Genomic DNA, 21,241 nt, shown 5'->3' with positions numbered 1-21,241 from the left:
GAAGTTTCTGTTTTAGTTACTTAGTTATGTATGTGTGAGACAAACTGGGGAAGCAGGCACATGCTGTGGCAGGGTGTTGAAGTCAGAGGACAGTTGGTTCTTGCCTTATACTTTCTTGAGACAGGACATCTTGTTTCTTCAATGTATATACCTGGTTAACTGGCCTACAACCATCTGGGCAATTCTCCTGTTTCTCTCCTCCTACCTAGTGCTGAGATTCAGACTTTTTTTTTTTTTGAGATAGAGTCTCTCAGAGTAGCCTCAGAGAGCTTGCTATGTCAGCTAAGCTGGCCTTAAACTCCAAGAGGTTCAACTACATCTATTTTCCAAGTGCTGGGATCAAAGTTGTGCACCAACACAACCAGCTGCAATCCCGCTTTTTAAATGGGTGTTCCACGGATTGAAGGGAGGCTGTCAGTCTGTGTGTTCCACAGATTGAACGGGGGCTGTCAGTCCTTTGCAGTCTTTACCCACTGAACTACCTGCAGCCCCATTAGAGGTATATATATATATATATATATATATATATATATATATATATATATCTGATACACGACCTTCTCAGACATGTTTATCTGCTTCTCTTCTTTTCTCAACACCCTCTCCCCCTTCCTTCTTTTTTCCTTTCTTCTTTCTTTTTAATTTGAGGCTGGGTCTATGTAGCCCTGACTAGCCTGGAACTCTCTAAAACTCTCTATGTTAACTAAGTCGAATTTGAATTCTCAGAGATTTGCCTGCCTCTGCCTCTAGAGTGTTAAGATTAAGGTATGGGCTGGGTGGTGGTGGCGCACACCTTTAATCCCAGCACTTGGGAGACAGAGGCAGGTAGATCTCTATGAGTTCGAGGCCAGCCTGGTCTATAAGAGCTAGTTCCAGGACAGATAGGGCTGTTACACAGAGAAACCCTGTCTTGAGAACAAACAAACAAAACAAAAACCAAAAACAACAACAACAAAAAGATTAAGGCATGGGCCCCCACACTCAGCATTTCCCCTTTATGTGCAGAGCTGGAGAGATAGCTTATCAGTTAAAAGTACTTATTAGTATTAGTATTAGAGGATGAGGGTTCAGTTCCCAGCACCCACAGGGCAGCTTACAACCATCTGTAACTCCAAGCCAAAGGAATCCAATTCCCTCTTCTTGTCTCCAGGGCACTGTGTGTATGTGGTGCAAAGACATACACTCAGACAAAACATTCATACACATGAAATAAATAAAGGGGGATGCTGTGGGATAATCCTTTTGTACATTATGACGATATATTGCTCTTACTGGTTTAATAAAAAACTAACTGGCCAATACCCAGGCAGGAGGAGGTTAGGCAAGAGAACCAGACTGAGAGAATGCTGGGAAGAAGGGCGGAGAAACCAGCCAGACTCAGAAGGATGTGTAGAAGATGAGGTCCTGCCTATCCTCTTCTGACTTGCTATTGGCCATTCAGTTCTTTATTAAGCCAATCAGAAGGCACCTTATCAAAGATACATCTTCACGGTCTACAAAATGGTTATCCCACACCAGTGAGATGCTGACCAGCAGCTCAGCATGGTCCTCAGATTTCCACATTCTTGGTTCCTGTGACCCTCATGGAGACATGAGCCTTCAGCACAGGCCCCAGCCCCTTAGAAGGACCATGGATCCAGACATGGCCCTCAGCATCAGTCCAGGCCCTGGCGTCACTATGACCCTAGTGGCAGCACAGGACACTCAGATCAGCATGACCCCAATGACAGCATGGCCCCTGGACACCCACATGACCACAGTTGTGGCCTAGACCCTGGGTATCCATGCGGCCTTTGGTGGCAACGTGCTGTCCAGCTAGTGAAGCATTTTTTCTCTTTCTCTTTCTTTTCTTTTCTTTTTTGTTTTTGTTTTTCGAGGCAGGGTTTCTCTTCAGTTTTGGAGCCTTTCCTGGAACTGGAACTAGCTCTTGTAGATGAAGTTGACCTCAAATTCACAGAAATCCACCTTCCTCTTCCTCCTGAGTGCTGGGATTAAAGGCATGCGCCACCACTGCCTGGCTATCTTTTAGCTTTTTCAAGACAAGGTTTCTCTGTAATTGCCCTAGCTGTCCTGAAACTCACTTTGTAGACCAGGCTAGCCTTGAACTCACAGAGAACCACCTGCCTCTGCCTCCTGAGTGCTGAGATTAAAGGCGTGAAGTGAGACATTTCATGGTGGCCATTTAAAAAGCTTTTTCCAATTACTCTAATATCTGTGTTATTTTGTGCTGGTGCCTAGAATGGATTCATATCTATCTATCTATCTATCTATCTATCTATCTATCTATCTATCTATCTATCTATCTTTGGCTTTTCAAGATAAGGTTTCTCTGTTTAGCCCTTGCTGTCCCAAAACTCACGTTGTAGACCAAGCTGCCTTGAACTCAGAGATCTGCCTGCCTCTGCCTCAAAGGACAATATGTGAGAGTTGGCTTCTCCTCTACTGTGTGGATTCCAGGGATCAAACTCAGGTTGTGAGGCTTGCGGGCAGCACCTTTGCCCACTGAGTCATCTGTCTTCCCTTTTCCTCAAGTTAAACCTGTGAGGTTCTTGGTATGAGAAGAGGTTTTGGCTCGAGACTAGGACAGTTTGGACTAGCTCAACCTCTGGGCCTCAATTTACTCTGTGTTTACTCCTCCTTCACCACTCTGTGGGAAGAACAGGAATGGCATCCCCTAATGCCAGGAGGGTGCGAAAGTCCAGGGTCTCCTTTGGTCTCCACTGGCAGCTGGAGCTCGAGCGGGAGGGGTGTCCTTCTAAACACTAGGCAGGTTCTGCTTTAGGCCCTCACTGACACCACACAAGCTGTGTGTGGGATGGTATCTCTTTATGTCTCCCAGCAGCCTCCACTGCTATTGTGGAAAGACATGGATGTCCTCATTATTGGTGATGTTCTAATCACTTGGAGGGGAGGTGGAGGGGCTTCATCAGTTAGCCTAGCTAGCTCTAGGCTTTCTACTTGGCCCAGTGATGGGGTAAGAATGAGGCTAGCGTCAAGATGGCACTGTTTAAACATTCTCCGTCTCTTCAGAACCTTTCCTTATCCTTTAACTAAGGAAGCAAGCTCTCCTCCGGACTTTCCTTGGCACCATTACTGGCAGTTTTGGGTTCTTGGTGTCTCTCCGGCATCCATCCTGACATATGTGGGACAAAAAGAACATCCAGGAAACGACACCCAAGTCATTCTTTGATCACAAAGTACCTAGCAGGTCTCATTTCCTATTGAACCTGCCTGTTCCATTTATATACAGTGTCCAGAAGTTAACTGTACTGAGTAAGAGGATTCAGGAAAAGTTTGTCTACTCTGTCTTTCCAGAGACAGAAACCGGGCTAAATATTAAAACACTTTACCCAGGTGATGTGGGAAGGTCATTGGTTAATTAATAAAGAAACTGCTTGGCCTCATAGGTTAGAACATAGGTGGGTGGAGTAAACAGAACAGAATGCTGGGAGGAAGAGGAAGTGAGGTAAGATGCCATGCTTCTGCTCTCCAGGGCAGACGCGATGAAGCAAGCCGCCAGGTCAGACATGCTGAATCTTTCCCGGTAAGACTGGTGCTACACAGATTACTAAATATGGGTTAGGCAAGATGTGGAATTAACTATTAAGAGGCTATAACAAATGGGCCAAGCAGTGTTTATATGAATACAGTTTGTGTGTTGTTATTTCGGGGCATAAGCTAGCCAGATGGCCAGGAGCCGGGTGGCGGAACGCAGCCTGCAGCTCCCACTACACCCAGGCATAGTGGCACAGGCCTGGAATCCCAGTGCTTGAGATGTGGAGAGAGGAGGGTTTGGAGGCCAGCTCAGGCTACATAGTGAGATTTTGTCTCAAAGCAAAACAAAAATTAATCTCAACATTAAAACAATAACATCAATACAAATTTCTAATAAAAAATGTAGGTTTCTTTGAGGTAGTGGAGGCACACATCTTTAATCCCAGCACTTGGGAGGCAGAGGCAGGCAGATCTCCAGGTTTGAGGCTAGCCTGGTCTACATGAGTTCCAGGACAGCCAGGGCTACACGGAGAAACCCTGTTATAAAACAAACAAACAACAGCAAAATAAACGTTTCTGATCTCACAAAAACGTTTGTATGGGCGCTGTCACCATAATCCTATCCTTCTGTCTGGAAACAGTTGGTCAAAGCCAGATACATCTCTCTGTAAATAGGGTATCATCCATGCTGATTTACAAACTGACCTCACATCCAGCCCTGCAGCTGGAGCTTGACACCTCTGTATCAAACTGGTGTCATCTCTGGGAAGTGATGGCCACAGTAAAGACTGAATGTAGTGTGGGGAAGGAGTCCCTGGCAGGGATCCTTACAGGATTTGCTACCTCATTGCAAAAATGTTTCCTTTCTCCCAGGATAGAAACAACTAAGCACAAAATGTTCTGGGCAGTTACAAGGGAAACAGTGTTCCCTTCTCCCACATAAGGAAAGAGCTAACTCATTTACCAGCCCCAAGGCGTGCTGCCACACTCTGTAAGGTGGTGGTCATCAACATTCCTAATGGTGGGACCGTTTACTACTGTTCGCCAATATGTTGTGCTGACCCCCAACAATAAAATTATTTTTTTTCTACTTCATAACTGTAATTTTGCTACTATTATGAATCGTAGTATATATGTTTTCTGACAGTCTGAGAATGCCTGTGGAAGTGTCATTCGACCCCTCCCCCCCAAAGGGGTTTCTACCCACGGTAAGAACCTCTGCTTTAAGTCTTTCTCCCTCCTCCAGGGTCGCCAGGTAGGATTTGTTTCCCTGTAGGGCTGAGTGAGACGTCTGAAGGAAGTGTTATTTGTGCCTGCATTTCATCCCTACTGCTCTCTGAGTTTGAGGTCCAAGACTACTGCTCCATCTGCCATCTTGGTTCTTCCTTAAGTGCCCCAAGGTTAAACTTGGTGGTGTGCCTAGTGTGCTCGGCCTTGAACAATAACGATGTTAGGACGATGTTAGGACATGAGATTATGTTGGCACTCTTGCCTCTATCTACCTTGGTAACAATTCTCTGAGCGGGGGCTGGGAAGATGACTCAGTATATTAAAATTTTTGCCAGGAAAATGCAAGAACCTGAGTTTGAATTCCCAGAACCCGTCGAAAGTCTGTTCTTTCCTCATTAAATGGTCTTGGATATTCTTGCCAAAATCCACTGACCATAGCTATATGGGGACAAGGGCTCCTCTCAATGGAGCTCTGTTGACCCCTGTGCCAGTACACATCACATTAGTTGCTACTGATCTGTAGCGAGGTCAGAAATCGGGAACGGAGTCCCCCAACCACGTTATTCATTTTCAGTATTATTTTGCCTATTCTGGTGTCTTTATAGTCCTATATGAATTTGAACGTTGGCCAATTTCTATTAAGACACTAAGGGTTTAGTAAGAGAGTGTGTTGAGTCTGTAGAATACTTTGGGGGAATATTGCCATTCAGTATTGCATAATAGTATCTTTTTCCCTTTCTTCCTCATCTTCTTTAATATTTATTTATTTATTTATTTATTTATTTATTTATTATGTATACAATATTCTGTCTGCGTGTATGTCTGCAGGCCAGAAGAGGGCACCAGACCTCATTACAGATGGTTGTGAGCCACCATGTGGTTGCCGGGAATTGAACTCAGGACCTTTGGAAGAGCAGGCAATGCTCTTAACCACTGAGCCATCTCTCCAGCCCCTTAATTTTTTTTTTTTTAATGACACAGTTTCTCTATGTATCCCAACCTGTCCTAGAACTCATTATGTAGACCAGGCTGGCCATGAACTCAGAGATCCGCCTGCCTCTGCCTTCCAGTGTTGGGATTAAAGGTGTGCACCAGCACTATTCCACAGACAACTTTCCACTTGTTCTTTAATTGCTCCCACCATCATTTTGTAGTTTTCCAGTTACCGTTTTGTTTTGCTTTATTTTTATTTCTTTAGAGACAGAATCTCAATATGTAACTCAGGTTGGGTTGAACGCCGCCAGATCCTTCAGCGTCAACTTCCTAAGTGTTGGGATTACAGGTGTGTACCACAATGTACAACCTGGTTTCAGGGTTTGTTTGTTTGTTTGTTTTTACTTATTTTGGGACAGGGTCTCATTACGTAGGCTTGGATGTTCTGAAACTCTATGTAGACTAGGCTGGCCTGGAACTCATAGACTCACAGAGATCCTCATCTGCCTCCCAAGTACCCCAGTAAAGGCATGCACACCCCTGTCCTCCCACTTCTGAACAGCACCTTGCTATGTGTTCCAGAAGACTGACTTGGAAATCTGTGTGCTTCTGCCTGAATGCCAGAATACACGTGCCCACATAGACAACTTTTGATCTGCTCTTTATAAGTAATAGATTTTCTGTATTATAATAACAGTTTCTCCACCGATGCCTAGGCTGAGCAAGCATTTCTCTAAAGAACTTTCCACCTTGTTTTGTTGAGACAGCGCATTGGGGAGCTCACTGATTTGACTAGAATGATTGACCAGCACACCCCAGGGACCCACCTCTTTCTGTCCCCCAGTGTTAGGTTTATAGGTATCTGCCTTCTTTCTTCTTCTTCTTCTTCTTCTTCTTCTTCTTCTTCTTCTTCTTCTTCTTCTTCTTCTTCTTCTTCTTCTTCTTCTTCTTCTTCTTCTTTTTGATTTTCGAGACAGGGTTTCTTTGTAGGTTTTTTTTTTAATTATTTATTTATTAAGTATACAGTATTCTGTCTGCGTGTATGCCTGCAGGCCAGAAGAGGGCACCAGACCTCATTACAGATGGTTGTGAGCCACCATGTGGTTGCTGGGAATTGAACTCAGGACCTTTGGAAGAGCAGACAGTGCTCTTAACCTCTGAGCCATCTCTCCAGCCCCATCTTTGTAGTTTTTGGTGCCTGTCCTGGAACTAGCTCTTGTAGACCAGGCTGGTCTCGAACTCACAGAGATCCTCCTGCCTCTGCCTCCCGAGTGCTGGGATTAAAGGCGTGCACCACCACCGCCCGGCTTATGTGCCTATTTTCATACCGTGTAATTTTAATAATTTTTTGTGGCAGGTTTTTTCCTCTGTAGCCCTGGCTGTCCTGGAACTCACGATGTAGACCTTAGACTCACAGAGATCCACTTGCCTCTGTCTCAGGGTGCTGAGTGCCGAGATTAAAGGCCTATGCACCACACCCATCTACTCTGGCTTTTGACATGAGTCCTGGGAATCTGAACTCACATCCTTGTGCTTGTGAAGCAAGGATTCTACCAAGAGAATCACAGCCTCAGGCCGCTCCCTCTTTTAATGCCTACAATATCTAAAGAACTTAAACTTTTTCAGCATCAAGTTCAGAGGAAACAGCATCCCCAGCACCATGAAAACAGCAAGAAAACTAACATTATGGGATGTTACATTAAGGAGGTACTTCAAAGAAACCGAACCACAGGAAGCCAGAATGGTGGTAGCCAGGGGCTCATGGGAGAGAACTGGAATTAGCCTTTATTGGGAAAAGTTTCCATTTTAGAAATGAGAGTTCTGGAGGTAGCCAACGGCCTGCGGAGCAACATGCCTAAGTTTTATTGTGACTACTGTGATACGTATCTTACCCATGATTCTCCATCTGTGAGAAAGACACACTGCAGCGGTCGGAAGCACAAGGAGAACGTGAAAGACTACTACCAGAAATGGATGGAAGAGCAGGCCCAGAGCCTGATTGACAAAACAACGGCTGCATTTCAACAAGGAAAGATACCTCCAGCTCCATTCTCTGCTCCTCCTCCTGCAGGGGCCATGATCCCGCCTCCCCCCAGTCTCCCGGGTCCTCCTCGCCCTGGCATGATGCCTGCACCCCACATGGGAGGCCCTCCCATGATGCCTATGATGGGTCCTCCTCCTCCTGGGATGATGCCTGTGGGACCTGCTCCTGGAATGAGGCCTCCCATGGGTGGCCATATGCCCATGATGCCCGGGCCTCCAATGATGAGACCCCCTGCTCGCCCTATGATGGTGCCCACACGGCCTGGCATGACTCGGCCAGACAGATAAGAGCGGAAAGGCTCTTTCTCAGTTTTGTATTTCTTGTTCTGTTTCAGCAGTTGATCACGGTGCTGAGCCTGGGTGTTTTCTAGCTGCATGACAAGCAAGGCTTCCCCTTTCCTGACAGAATAGTTTGGAGGGGAGAAGTGGAATTAGAAAAAGTGCAGCGCTCACTTACATCGTGAAATGTGAAAATAAAGCTGTCAGCTGTTTGCGTTAAAAAAAAAAAAAAGAAATGAGAGTTCTGGAAATGGGTGGCATTGTTCTGGTGATGGTTGCACAGCAATATGAATGTAGTTAATACCACCCAACTGCACATTTAAGGGAATAGTTGGGAAGGGGAATGCTACGGACTGAAGCCAGTGTCTTGCACACACTAAGCAAGCGCTATACCTATGAGCTACATTCTCCTATCCAAATTAGCAAATTAATTTACAACTCTAAGTTTTTATATGTATGGGTGTTTGGCCTGCAGGTATGACTGTGTACCACTTGTGCGTCTGGTACTCTGGGAAGCTAGGAGAGGCCATCAGATCTGGAGTTACAAATGGTTGTGAGCCACCATGCTATTGCTGAAAATCAAACTGGGTCCTCTGAAAGAGCAACCAGTGCTCTCAACTGCTGAACCATCTCACCAGCCCCATATAATTATATATATTTGAGCTCGAATGTGTATGTGTATCGTGTGTGTGTAGGTCCCACAAAGACCAGAGGTGTGGAATCTTCTGAAATTAAAGCTACTGGAAGATATGAACAGCTTGATGTAGTTGCTAAGAACCAAATCCCCTGTAAGAGCAGCCTCCTGTCATTTTTCACAAAGGGTGGAAGGATGGCTAATGGGTTGGTAGTTTATTCTTACAATCCCAGCATTTGGTGTGCTCAGGAAGGAGGATCACTGAGTTCAAGGTCAGCCTGGCCCAGTGATACCTTCTTCAAGACAAAACAAAAAAGCAGGGCACAGTTTGGTGTTTGCCTAACATGCAAGTGCTGGTTTTGGGGTTTGGGGAGATGGCTCAGTGTTAAGAGCAGTTGGACCTGGGTTCAATCCTCAGTACCTACATCGTGAATCATAACCATCCATGCCAGTTTCAGGGGATCTAATGCCCTCTTCTGACCTCCTGGGGCACCAGGCACTCATGTAGTACCATACATACGTGTAAGCAAAACATATATAAATGAATCAATGTAATAATAAGGTAATGTTGGGTTTGTTTTCTAGCACACCAGAAAACTAGGTGTTGCACGTATTGGTGACATTTTTGTCACACTACATTCACCTGACACACACTTACACACCTGAGTCCAAAGGATGAATAAACCCACAAAACACCCCTCAGTCTGAATTTCTATTTTTAAAATGATTTAATTTCATGTGTGTGTTTTGCTTGTATGTATATATGTGCACTGTGTGCATGCCCAGTGGTGACTCTAGAACAGGGTATTGGATCCCCTGGAGTTACTGATGGCTGAGTCACCATGTGGATGCTGGAAAATGAACCTGGGTCCTCTGTAAGAAGTGGGCATGGTGGTGCAGGACTTTAATCCTAGTACTTAGAGGGCACAGGTAGGTGAATCTGTGAGTTTGGGGACAGCCTGGTTTACAAAGCAAGTTCCAGGGAATAGGACTACTAAGAGAGATTGTCTCAGGAAAAAAAAAAAGGTTGTTTCAAAAAAATGTTATTTTCTAATACTAACTTTTAAGGTATAGGTTCAGACATTTTTTTTCTTTTGTTTTTAATACAGGGTTTATCTGTGTAACAGTCCTAGCAATCCTGGAACTTGATTTTGTAGATGAGACTGGCCTTGAACTCTTGAGGTCCATCTGCCTTTGCTTCCCAAATGCTGGGATTGAAGGTGTGCTCCACCACTGCACACCTAAATTCATTCACTTTGCAGCTAGGGCTTCTTTGTGTAGCCTTGGCCATCCTCTTGGAACTTAATCTATAGACCAGGACTTGAATTTACAAGGGATCCACCTGCTTCTGCCTCTCCAGTGCTGGGGTTAAAGGCATGCACCACCACCACCAGGCCTTCAGGCATTTCTAACGCACAAAGTAACTTGTGGGCACTGAAATGGCTTACCAGCTAAATAAAAGGTGCCTGCCGTCAAGCCTGAAGACATGAGTTTGATCCCTGGGGCCCATATAGTGGAAGGAGAGAGCCAGTCAATCCAAGTTACCTTCTGGTTATAAACACAAACACATTCAAATAATAAAATGCAGTCAAAAGAAGCTTTAATAAAATAATTGTGGACAGCCAGCACTACACAGAAAACTGTCTCAAAAAACAAAATAATTTGTAAAAGGCTCATTGTAGCTCTTGTCTATAATTCCAGCAGGCAGGAGGCTTAGCGAGAGGACACCTGGGCTACAAACACCACCATCAACAACCGTTAGGGTTTGAATTAAGGTTACATGAGGATAGAATGAATTTGTAGCACAGGCATGGGAACACCCCATGTTGCTATCCCAAGAAGGACATTTGAACACAGGAATGCTTGCGGCCTTCCTCAAATATTCCTGTACCTCAGATGTTTTCCTGAAGACAAACAACATGGTTGAGCATTTAAATAACCTTGCACAGCTGGCCTGGGAAGCAGCCCTCTTATCAAAGGCGGTGTGATGATAATGAGCCTTGTACAAACTGCACTCGAATGCCTGGCTGCCCTGAGCCCCTGGTTCAGCTTCAGTTCTTCAGGCATTAATCAGGAGGAGGACTTAGACAAACTTTCACCACTGCGAAGCATGGCCCGAGAGAAAACACAACAAGTGAGGTTGACTAATTCTTTATTTTTATGTACTCAATGAAGCAGTTTTCATTAGACTTTCTCCCAGCGGAAAACAGCATGAAAAGCAGCGTCCACCTGCTCTGCTCAGGGCCTGGGCTCCTCCTGGCCCCTGTGGTGAGGGGGAGGGGTGTATTTCCCCTCTTTAACCAGCGTATCCCGCTGTCGTTTGATTTGACCCAGGCGCTTCATCTGTTAAGGGTAAAAAAAAAGCATTAAGGTAAATGGAAATAGGCCCCAGAAAGTGAAGGCTGGAGAAAAAGCTAGGTTGTAGTTGCACTGTTAAATTCAGGAATACTTTCATGCAAGAAGTCCAGTGAGTCTCCTTCTGTCTTTGTTTTTAAAACTTCCTAGCTTGCCATGGTGGCACATGCCTTTAATCACAGCACTCAGGAGGCCAAAGTAGAGGCTGGAGGATTTCTGTGAGTTCCAGTCCAGTCTGGTCTACATAGCCAGGTTCCAGGGCAGCCAGAACTACAGAGAAACATTGTCTCAAAAAAACAAAACAACAACAAAAACCTAAAAAAAAACCAAAAACAAAAACACCCCCCAAATCCCAAAAAGATAAAGTAAAATTTCTGTGCTGAGGTCTGAACCCAAGACTCTGACATGCTAGGTAAATGCTGCCCCACCCAGACTTGAAGTTTACCATTTTACAAGAAGATTTTATTATGTATGTGTATTTGTGTGTGCATGTGTACACACGAGCGTGTATATCCACAGAAGTGAGAACTGAGGGACAGGCAGTTGTAAGCTGCCTGACGTGGGTGCTGGTAATTCAACTTAATCCTCTGGAGGAGCAGCAAATGCTCTTCACCGACGAGCCAACTCTCTAGCCTACTAAATTAATCTTTAAAAAACTAACTGAAAAACAAAGAAAAGGACTACCTGGAAATCAATTCCCAACTTTTTAATAAATTCCTATCTTTTGGCCAGGCGGTGGTGGCGCACGCCTTTAATCCCAGCACTCGGGAGGCAGAGGCAGCCGAATCTCTGTGAGTTCGAGACCAGCCTGGTCTACAAGAGCTAGTTCCAGGATAGGCTCCAAAACCACAGAGAAACCCTGTCTCGAAAAAACCAAAAAAAATAAAATAAAAAATAAAATAAAAAAATAAAATAAAATAAAATAAATAAAAAAAAAATTCCTATCTTTTTTGATTTTTCAAGATAGGGTTTCTCTGTGTGACCCTATCTTTGAACTTGTTCTGTAGACTAGACTGGCTTTGAACTCAGAGACTTGCCTGCGTCTGCCTGAGAGCCAGAATTAAGGGTGTGCACCAAAACGACGGACTCAAGATTTCTTATGTGTGTGTATTATACATATATAGTTATATATAACATATATTTGTGGATAGCCAAGGCTACACAGAAAAACTCGGTCTCAAAAAATAAAACAAAATAATTTATAAATGGCTCATTGTGGCTCCTGTCTATAATTCCAGCACTCAGGACACTCCGGGAGAGGACACCTGAGCTACAGTAAGACCCTGCCTCAAACACTACTATCAACAAGTGTTGGGGTTTAAATTAAGGTTATATGAGGATAGAATGAATTTGTGACACAGGCATGAGAACACCCCATGTTGTCATATATATAATCACAATACAATACTTTTTTTTTTGGTTTTTCGAGACAGGGTTTCTCTGTGGCTTTGGAGCCTGTCCTGGAACTAGCTCTGTAGACCAGGTTGGTCTCGAACTCACAGAGATCCGCCTGCCTCTGCCTCCCGAGTGCTGGGATTAAATGCATGTGCCACCATCGCCCTAATCACAATACTATTAAGAGAGATATTTGTGAGCTAGCTCAGTGGGTAAAGGAGCTGATGCAAGCCTGAAGACGCAGTTCAATCCCTGGGACCCACGTGGTAGGGGAGAATCAACTAAACAAAGATGTCCTCTGACCTTCACCATGTACCTACCATGCAAATGCATTCACCCACACAATGAACACACATGCATACATACAAATCAATACATTTGTACATGATAAAATGTTTTAAAATATTTAAGGACAGCTGGGCATTAAGTATTATGCCTGCTAACACCAGCACCTGCAAGGCTGAAGAACACAAAATAAATAAATAAATAAGATTCAAAAAATTAATGAGACTCCCTCATTCTTTCTAAGTTTCTTTTTGGTTTCTTTTTTCTTTCTTTTGGGCCATGCATGTGTCACTTTGTACAGTGTAGCCATGAGATTAAAGGCCTGTGCTGTCACACCCTTACGTTACTGAAAATTTCTCATCCAGGTAACTTGGCTGTAAATTTAACAAACATCTAGACTGTCTCCCTGAACTAGGAGACAAAATAAACTTGAGCCAGGGGTAGTGGTGCACACCTTTAATCCCAGTACTCTGCAGAGAAAGGCACATGTGAGTGGGAGTTACATGCCAGCCAGAGCTATACCGTGAGACCCTATTTCAAAAATAAGTAAGTAAACAAGTAAGTAATTTCTATTTGATATACTTGCAACATAAAAATAGATGAAATGATGGCCTAAGCCAATGCTTTCTTCTCTAAGATCAGGGCCCACATGTTATGCAGTTCATTTAGCTAAGACCTTTCCCTCCCTGAACCTTTGGTCAAGTTTGCTTAAGGCAGACATTAATGAACGCCCCCATCTTCTTCAGCAATACATCCAGCTACTTCCATCATGTTCACTGTGCTAGATCTACAGGGTCTGAGAGCTTCTCCAAGGGGGCTCAAAGACGGTGGGAGTTCCACCCCAACTTTTTCTTTTTAAATGTAAAAAATTATTTTATGTTACGTGTATGGGTGTTTTACCTGCATGTACATTTTTGTACTACAAGAGTGCCAGGTGCCAGTGGAGGCCACCTGGTATCAGATTCACTAGAAATGTAATTATAGATAGTTGTGAGTGGCCATGTGGGTGCTGAGACTGGAACTGAGGTCCTTTAGAAGAGCAGTCACAGTGCTTCTTAACCATGTCCTGACCAATCTCTCCAGACCCCAAAAAACTTTTCAGGAACAACCAACTAAAGCCAGGGGGCAGTCTCTGCTTTACAGACTACTGAAAAGATACAGCCTAAATACACAGGCAGTTCTAGCCTCAGTCAGGGGGCAGGCTGAGAAGAGGAAGAGCACCAGGGAAGAACAGGGCCGCCTCAGACTCAGAGGCTCTTCATTTCCTGAGTGCAGGATGTTTCGCGACAAAAGCTTTATCAGTTAATTACCTGTGAGCAAGACACTGCCCAAAGACCAACTGAACACACTGCAGATGGCCCAAGGGACTAGAAATGTTCAGTGACAGAGCACCTTCCTAACATGTGCAAAGACTTGGATTCGATCCCCAGCATGACCAGACAGAGAGAAGGCAAAGGGGAAAGGGAGGGAAGGCATTCAGCTCCCATCACCGTTACCTACTGACCGTTTTATACCGAAGATAACATTCCTCGAAATCTTCAAATTCTATCTTGCACTCTTTTTTAGCCCGGGTAGCACCGATGCCATGTGAACACTCTATCCACTCTTTTTCGAAAGCATGGCATCGGGAGGGAATCTTGAAGGGCTGCTCAACACTTTGGAATACGAAGTGGCGATCGAGGCTAATGCCCAGCTTTTTCTGCACATCAAAGAAAGGCATGGCTACAAATGATAAGAAAATAAGAGTGTAATAAAATGAGATGCTTCTGAGAAAAAACAAGACAGTTCATCTGTGAAGTCCTGGTCCCTAAATCTTTTCTCACCAACCATTTTTTTTTTTTTTTAAGATACTACCTGATCTCACCCAGCCTGCCTTCAAGTCACTAGTGTAGTCAAGGAGGGCCTTGATTTCCTCATCCTCCTGCCTCTACCTTCCATGTGCTGAGATTACCAAACTTTTTTATCAAACAAGTTCTCCAAGTGGAATAATTAGGGGTCTTTCACAAAACTCATGGAAAACTAGAGTTTCTATATATGTGTGTGTGTGTGTATGTATGTATGTGTGTATATATATATATATATATATATATAGTGAAAAAATTGTTTTGACTCAAGAAAACAACCAAAAAACAAAAACAAAACCCCAACAACCAAGAAAACAAAAACAGAAGTGTAAACACACATTTCCTTACATTCTCCTATATACTCTTTCCATCCTGACCTAGATGACACTTTTCTTCGGAAGCTCTCGACTCTAGGGTGTCTCCTTTCACAGAAGTAGTCTGCCCTGGGCTGGGGAGATGCTTAGTGGTTAAGAGTGCATGCTGTTCTAGCAGAGGATGCAGGTTTGGTTCTCAGCAACCAAATTGGGGGCTGTTCACAACCAACTGTAGCTCCAGCTTCAGGGGAATATGATGCCTCTGGCCTCACAGAGCAGCTACACTTACATGCCCATATTCACGCATCCACACATAATTAAAAATTAAACTAAAGCTGGGTGGTGGTGGCGCACGCCTTTAATCCCAGCACTCGGGAGGCAGAGGCAGGTGGATCTCTGTGAGTTTGAGGCCAGCCTGGTCAACAAGAGCTAGTTCCAGGACAGGCTCCAAAGCAACAGAGAAATCCTGTCTCAAAAAACTAAAAAAAAGGGCTGGAGAGATGGCTCAGTGGTTAAGAGCATTGCCTGCTCTTCCAAAGGTCCTGAGTTCAATTCCCAGCAACCACATGGTGGCTCACAACCACCTGTAAAGAGGTCTGGCGCCCTCTTCTGGCCTTCAGGCGTACACACAGATAGAATATTGTATACATAATAAATAAATAAATATTTTTAAAAAAAAGAAAAATAAAAAAAAAAGAAAAAAAAACTAAAAAAAAATCAAATTAAAAAAGTACTTTATCCATTTCTGTAACAATGTCTGTCTTACTGGATTTTGCTTTCAAGAGAAAAATCAGAACAAATGCTGGGAAACTGCTAAAAAAAATAAGTACAATTAAAAACAGAAAATTTCAAACAATTTACACATACAACCATAAAGAAATGGGTAAATTTTGGTGCCCAGTAGAATATGACAGACAGGCAAGTCAGTGGTGGTGCACGCCCTTAATCCTAGGAGGCAGAGTTCAAGGCCAGTCTTGTCTACAGAGCTCCAGGATTGGCTGCATAGCAAGAGAAATTCTGTCTTGAAAAAAACCAAAATATAAATAAATAAACAAACAAACAAACAAATAAATATGACATACATTGAGAAAAAAGAATAAGTGGAAAATTTATAGTAATGTTGACATAGAGAGAACAAAATAATCCTAAATGACAAAACTGCTTAAGACTGGAAAGCAAGCACAGCACCCATCAATAGCACCCTGTATGCATACTTTTTGTAGTGAATTTAACTTATAAAGTTCCTTCCTATCCTTTCAATAATTTACTCTGCACGTTACAGGCAAAGCGGGAAACCAGCTAGAGCTCACGGGAGGAATCCTCAGGAGATGAGAAAAATCTTCGAGATTCTGAGTCCCACATCCACATGACAACTTATAACTTCCTGTAACTCTAAGGGACACACATAGGAGCAGTGAGTTCCAATATGGCAATGACAGACACACACACACACAGAGCATTGAGTTCCAATATGGCAACGACAATAGGAAGAGTTAGGGCATGTGTGGGGACAGAGGTTCTGGTGCGGCTGATGAGCCGAGCGCACAACACGAATGCAGAAGACTCGGGAGGATGGGGGCCGAAATCACTGGAGGATCCGGTTAAGAAACGGGGTGCAGTCTGGCATGGTGGCTAACCCCAGCACCTTGGAGGCAGAGGCAGGCGGATCTCAGTTCGAGGCCAGCCTGGTCTACAGCGTGAGTTCCAGGACAGACAAGACTACACAGAGAGACCTTGTCTCAGAACAAAAACAAAAACAAAAAAAAAAAAAAAGAAGCGGGACGTCAGGGCGGAAAGGCCAAGGCAGGAGTCCGGGACAGGACGGAGATGACTTGGAGGGCCGGCGGTGAACGGGGGGACATTCCCAGGGCCCGGGCCATCCACAGCGAAAGGGAGTTTGTCAAGGAGACGTCTTTGCGAAGCACCTTGGCTGTGCGGACACAGCAGCACCTACCGCACCACAGAAGTGCCCTTGTAGGCTCCCTGGGCGCAGATCACGACAGCCGGTTTCGGGGAGACACAGACGCCTGCCGTAAAGGACGTTCGCCGTGCGACGTTTACAGCGCGACGCTGCAAGCCGATCGCCGGCCGTACCCCTGCGGGAGCCGTAGAAACCAAACACGCCGATCTGCGCCTGCGCACCCAGCGGCCCCGCCTCCAGATGCTGACCGCGGATTAACTGACCTTTAGGCGACTATGGCCGTAGTGTGTTCTCGCTCTCAGCACTGTCCGAGGTTACACTTGGGAAAGATTATTACTTCTCTCACTTTAAGCACACGTAGTTGTTCTGCCCGTGGGCCGTGGCCCCAAAGCACGTGTGTGATTCCATGTTTCTTAAGCTCAGGGTGCCTGTTTCCCTATTAGTAAACGTGACTGCGGCTGGAGAGAGAGCTCAGAGGTTAAGAGCACTTGTTGCTCTGGCAGAGGAAGCCGAGTCCCACCATGTTTTATTGACTTCGGCGACACCAGGAACATACACGTGATACAGAATGCATACAGACAAAACACTCATACACATAACAAAGTCAATCTTAAAAGAAAGTTAATAGCGGATAGGGGCTAGCACGAGGTACACGCCTTTAGACCCCAGCACTTGAGGGGCGGAAGCAGGTGGATCTCTTGAGTTCCAGGCCGCCAGGACTACAAATAGCTATAGAGCTGCTATAGAAACTGGTTTAGACTGTTACATGGTGAAAAAAAGTTCTTTGGCTGGGCAGTGGTGACTCACCCCTTTAATTCCAGTTCTCTGGAGGGAAAGGCAGGCAGGTCTTTGAGTCTGAGACCAGTCTGGTTTGCAAAGAGTTCCAGGACAGTCAGGAATATACAGAGAAACCCTGTCTTGGGGGACAGGAGGAGGGGCAGGTGGACAGACACAAGAAGAAAAAGAAAAAATTTTCTTCGATGTTACCAGAGGATATCTGCATAAAAGCCATCAGGAAGCTGAGACAGAAGGCTGCCTGTGAGTTCAAGGCCAGCCTGGGCTACGTAGCCAGATCCCATTCGCCCCCAAAAAACATTTCTGTAGAAAATTCCCAAGATCCATAATATTAATGTCAATCACTCCAACTTGCTCTACCCACCCTCTTCCATCAGCTAAATGCTCCACGTGAAAAGTTTCAATCCAATTCGTTTGCTGAGCACTCAATGTGTGCCCAGCAAAATACTTCCTTCCTTCCTTCCTTCCTTCCTTCCTTCCTTCCTTCCTTCCTTCCTTCCTTCCTTCCCTCCCTCCCTCCCTCCCTCCCTCCCTCCCTCCCTCCCTCCCTCCCTCCCTCCCTCCCTTTTCTTCCTTCATTCCTTTCTTTTCTTCTTTTTTTTTAAAGACAGGGTTTCCCCGTGTAACAGCTCTGGCTGTCCCGCCTACCTCTGCCTCCCAAGTCCTGGGATTAAAAGCAGGCACCTCTACCGCACGACTCACCCTTGGTTTCTTATTTCTTGGTGGAAGTATCTTTTCAGTCCCTCAGACAGGTAAAGGCAGAGTCCTTTCACGAGTTTTCAGTATCTACTTCCTGTCCCCAGTTCTTCAATCCATCTTCATGACCAGTCTTTCAAGAGTACAGACTTTATTATATCTCTCCTCAGAAATATTATGCAGCAATAGCGGAAAGAAGGACAATCCCAGTGTTTGTGAAGCCAAACAGGGCCCAATATTAATGACTGCACAGGCATGTGCTCAGTCGCAAACGATCCTTGGCCTCGGTTTGAGGAATGACAGTAGCAGTGGGAAATCTGATAAACTGGAGCCCTGTATTGTTTAAAGTACAGTTCAGTCTTGGGGGTGGGGGCAGAGCTATCCATCTTACTGTTTTGAGAGAACTAAGGTATAAGATTTTGCTAAGTTTTCTCTTTTTTTCTTCCCTTTTTGGCTTTTTGAGACTGGGTTTTTCTGTATAACAGCCCTGGCTGTTCTGGAACTTGCTCTGTAGACCAGGCTGGTCTTGAACTCATAGAGATCGGCCCACTTGCCTCTGCCTCCTGACGGCTGGGATTAAAGGTGTGTACCACCAACACCCGGCTCTTCAGAGATTTTTAAGACCTTCATGAGGGCACTGTCTGTCAGCCCTATCAATGTCTGCTGTAGATCTAAGTATGAATGGGTGGGTCCCTACTACTGAACAACAGGGTCCTCACAGGCAACATTGGCCTTTCCTTGAATGTAAAGGCTGAAAAAAAAAAGCCACAACTCCCAAACCAAGCAGAAATTATGTCTGAGCCATTGTTGCTATGGTGCCCAGGCTTCTGTAATTCTGTGCTTATATCCCGAAGCAGAGACATGAACTTTTGGGTCCTCCATCAGGAGTCCCTACCTCCCACAACTTCCTCAGCGCTTCTTTAGGACTGCATAATGAGGCAAAGAACTTCATGCCTGTCTTCATCTCCGCAGCATCAAGACTCCAAGACTCTCGGAACTCAGGCCTAGGGCCCAATCCCTCTGAACAAAATTCAGTGGCTGCCTGAGGACCAGGTGTCTGGGCTTCACTGGTGGGGAAAGGTACCCTGGGCATCCACTCCCATTACTTCTTTCATGAGCTCATTCACATAGCGGAAACTTTACTACTAAGCAGATCTAAACAAAGTATTAGCTTAAGAAGCCTGGCACTCTGGGCAGTGGTGGCGCACGCCCTTAATCCCAGCACTCACGAGGGAGAGGCAGGCAGATCTCTGTGAGTTCAAGCCTGGTGTACAAGAGCTAGATCTAGGACAGCCAAGGCTACATAGAGAAACCCTGTCTCGAACCGCCCCCACCCCAAAAAAGAAGCCTGGCACAAGAGAAGGCCATGATACTGGAAACTCTCAGGCTGGTAATTGAGCTGCAGGACAGAAACCAGACTGTGTGAATTCCATTTGGAGATGGAGGAAGTTGAACAAACCATGAATTCCTAAAACCAAGTGAGCAAAAGGTCAGGCTCAAGATGCCAGACGTAAACTCCCTCCTGCAAGCGTTGCAGCTCAGATGGAAAGGCAGTTGGGAGCCAAGGAACACTACAGTCACCGTAAGTGTAGCAGCTCACAGCTCTGCTCTGGGGAAAGCTTCCCCAGGCTTAGCCAGGCTCTGCTCCAGCAAAACGGTCTTGTCCCACAACAAACCTCACTCAAGGAATTTACTGGGAAGGAAGAATCTAGGGTGAGAAGCAGCAAGAAACTTAAGAGTACAATGGGGGGGGGGGGCAGAGCTTTCCAGGATGGCTTGGGATTGATGGGTTTTAGTAGCCTGATTCTGGGGCAAGCTTAGGGATTCATAAGATTTCAAGCCATAGCCCTGGGGGTCAAGCTAGAGTCAGGTTGGTTTTCCTTGGCCTCTTTTACCCTACACCCTTGGGCTCTTGGGAGTCACAGTGGTTTTCTGTGAATGAGGCCATTCTAGTCTATATAGTGAATTCCAGGACAGCCAGGACTATATAGGAAGACTGTGGAAAAAACAAAAAGAATCCCCTTGAGCTAGGAATGTGACTCGGTTGGTAAGAGTGCTGGATTCCAACTCCAGAGTCATATACACAACTAGGTGGAGGAAGGAGGATAAACTCAAGAAGATCACCTCAGCCTCAGGGAGAAGACAGCCTGGACTACATAATACCATCTCAATCTAAATTTCCTCTTGATGTAAGGTGCTACCTCCTGGCTCACCAAATGAGGGTTCTAACGTGGCATGGTAAAGCCAACCAGAGTCTACTACACCTGCTACACATTCTCATCATAGATTAACACACTGCAGTCTGGTTTCAGAAACCACAACAGCTGTTACTGCGTCAGCATCCTAAGAGCAGACCCCATTGCAGGCCACTGCCTGGGCTGAGGGGCCTTCCTTAGCGAACACTGCTCTTTCCTAGAGGCACACACCTAACAAAGTAGGGAGCCATATTACCCTTCTGTCCACTAGACTGATAGCCGAGACAAGGCTTGAATCATCTGAGCTGGGAGTTGAGGGAAGTCCTAGGTTACTGCAGAATACAGACGCGCACTTCAGCTAGCCCCTCACCAGGAGACAAGAGATAAAGGGCCATAGTGATACAGAGCTCAATGTAGTAGTGGAAGTCACGAAGCAAATGCATCACAGGATGCTATGAAAGCATAAAATGAAGGGGTATGAAGTACTGTGTGTGCAGCACACCTCAGAAGCCCTTACGATCTAGGTTAGCCATCCAGTTACTAGCATTACCATCTCACTGACGTTTTAAATCTTGTGTGAGAATACACACATTCAGGTGTGCACACACATTGGGGCATGAGAATGTCGGCCGCTTTCCTTTATTCTCTAAGGCAGTGCTCTTAACCCCTGAGTTATCTTTCCAGCTCATTTTCTTTTTGTTTTTTTTCAGACAAGGTGTCTGTGTGCAGCTCTGGCTATCCTGGAACTCATCCTGTAGACCAGGCTGGCCTCTAACCTCTGTCTACCGAGTGCTGGGAGTAGAGGTGCGCTACTACTGACGGCTCCT

General features: G+C 45.2%; 2 protein-coding genes across 3 annotated transcripts; one reads left to right on the top strand and one right to left on the bottom strand.

The window, feature by feature from the left end:
- Window positions 1–7,489: 7,489 nt before the first annotated feature.
- On the top strand, window positions 7,490–8,196 carry LOC130884052 (U1 small nuclear ribonucleoprotein C). Its single transcript, XM_057784974.1, has one exon. It carries the CDS (start codon window positions 7,510–7,512, stop codon window positions 7,987–7,989), a length of 480 nt encoding a protein of 159 aa, XP_057640957.1. The 5' UTR covers window positions 7,490–7,509; the 3' UTR covers window positions 7,990–8,196.
- A 2,038-nt stretch (window positions 8,197–10,234) lies between these two features.
- Window positions 10,235–16,902, bottom strand: Ndufs5 (NADH:ubiquinone oxidoreductase subunit S5). 2 transcript variants are annotated; one of them, XM_057784607.1, is made up of 3 exons: window positions 16,733–16,875; window positions 14,154–14,371; window positions 10,235–10,957 (listed from the first exon to the last, which is right to left on the bottom strand). In XM_057784607.1, the coding sequence occupies exons 2-3, from the start codon at window positions 14,367–14,369 to the stop codon at window positions 10,853–10,855; spliced, it is 321 nt and encodes a 106-aa protein (XP_057640590.1). In that variant the 5' UTR covers window positions 14,370–14,371; window positions 16,733–16,875; the 3' UTR covers window positions 10,235–10,852. The 2 variants fall into 2 exon arrangements, with proteins under 2 accessions (XP_057640590.1, XP_057640589.1); XM_057784606.1 differs by having other exon boundaries at window positions 10,253–10,957; window positions 16,762–16,902.
- Between the last annotated feature and the right edge of the window lie 4,339 nt (window positions 16,903–21,241).

This window comes from Chionomys nivalis, chromosome 11, assembly GCF_950005125.1.
Source record: "Chionomys nivalis chromosome 11, mChiNiv1.1, whole genome shotgun sequence".
Lineage (NCBI taxonomy): Eukaryota > Metazoa > Chordata > Mammalia > Rodentia > Cricetidae > Chionomys > Chionomys nivalis.
This window is presented reverse-complemented; position numbering and strand designations above follow the sequence as displayed.

Coding starts and splice junctions, on each gene's coding strand:
- LOC130884052 (XM_057784974.1), top strand. CDS start 7,510: ATGCCTAAGTTTTATTGTGACTACTGTGATACGTATCTTACCCATGAT.
- Ndufs5 (XM_057784606.1), bottom strand. CDS start 14,369: ATGCCTTTCTTTGATGTGCAGAAAAAGCTGGGCATTAGCCTCGATCGC. Junction 10,958..14,153: donor GTTATCTTCGGTATAAAACG/GTCAGTAGGTAA, acceptor TACCCTTAACAG/ATGAAGCGCCTGGGTCAAAT.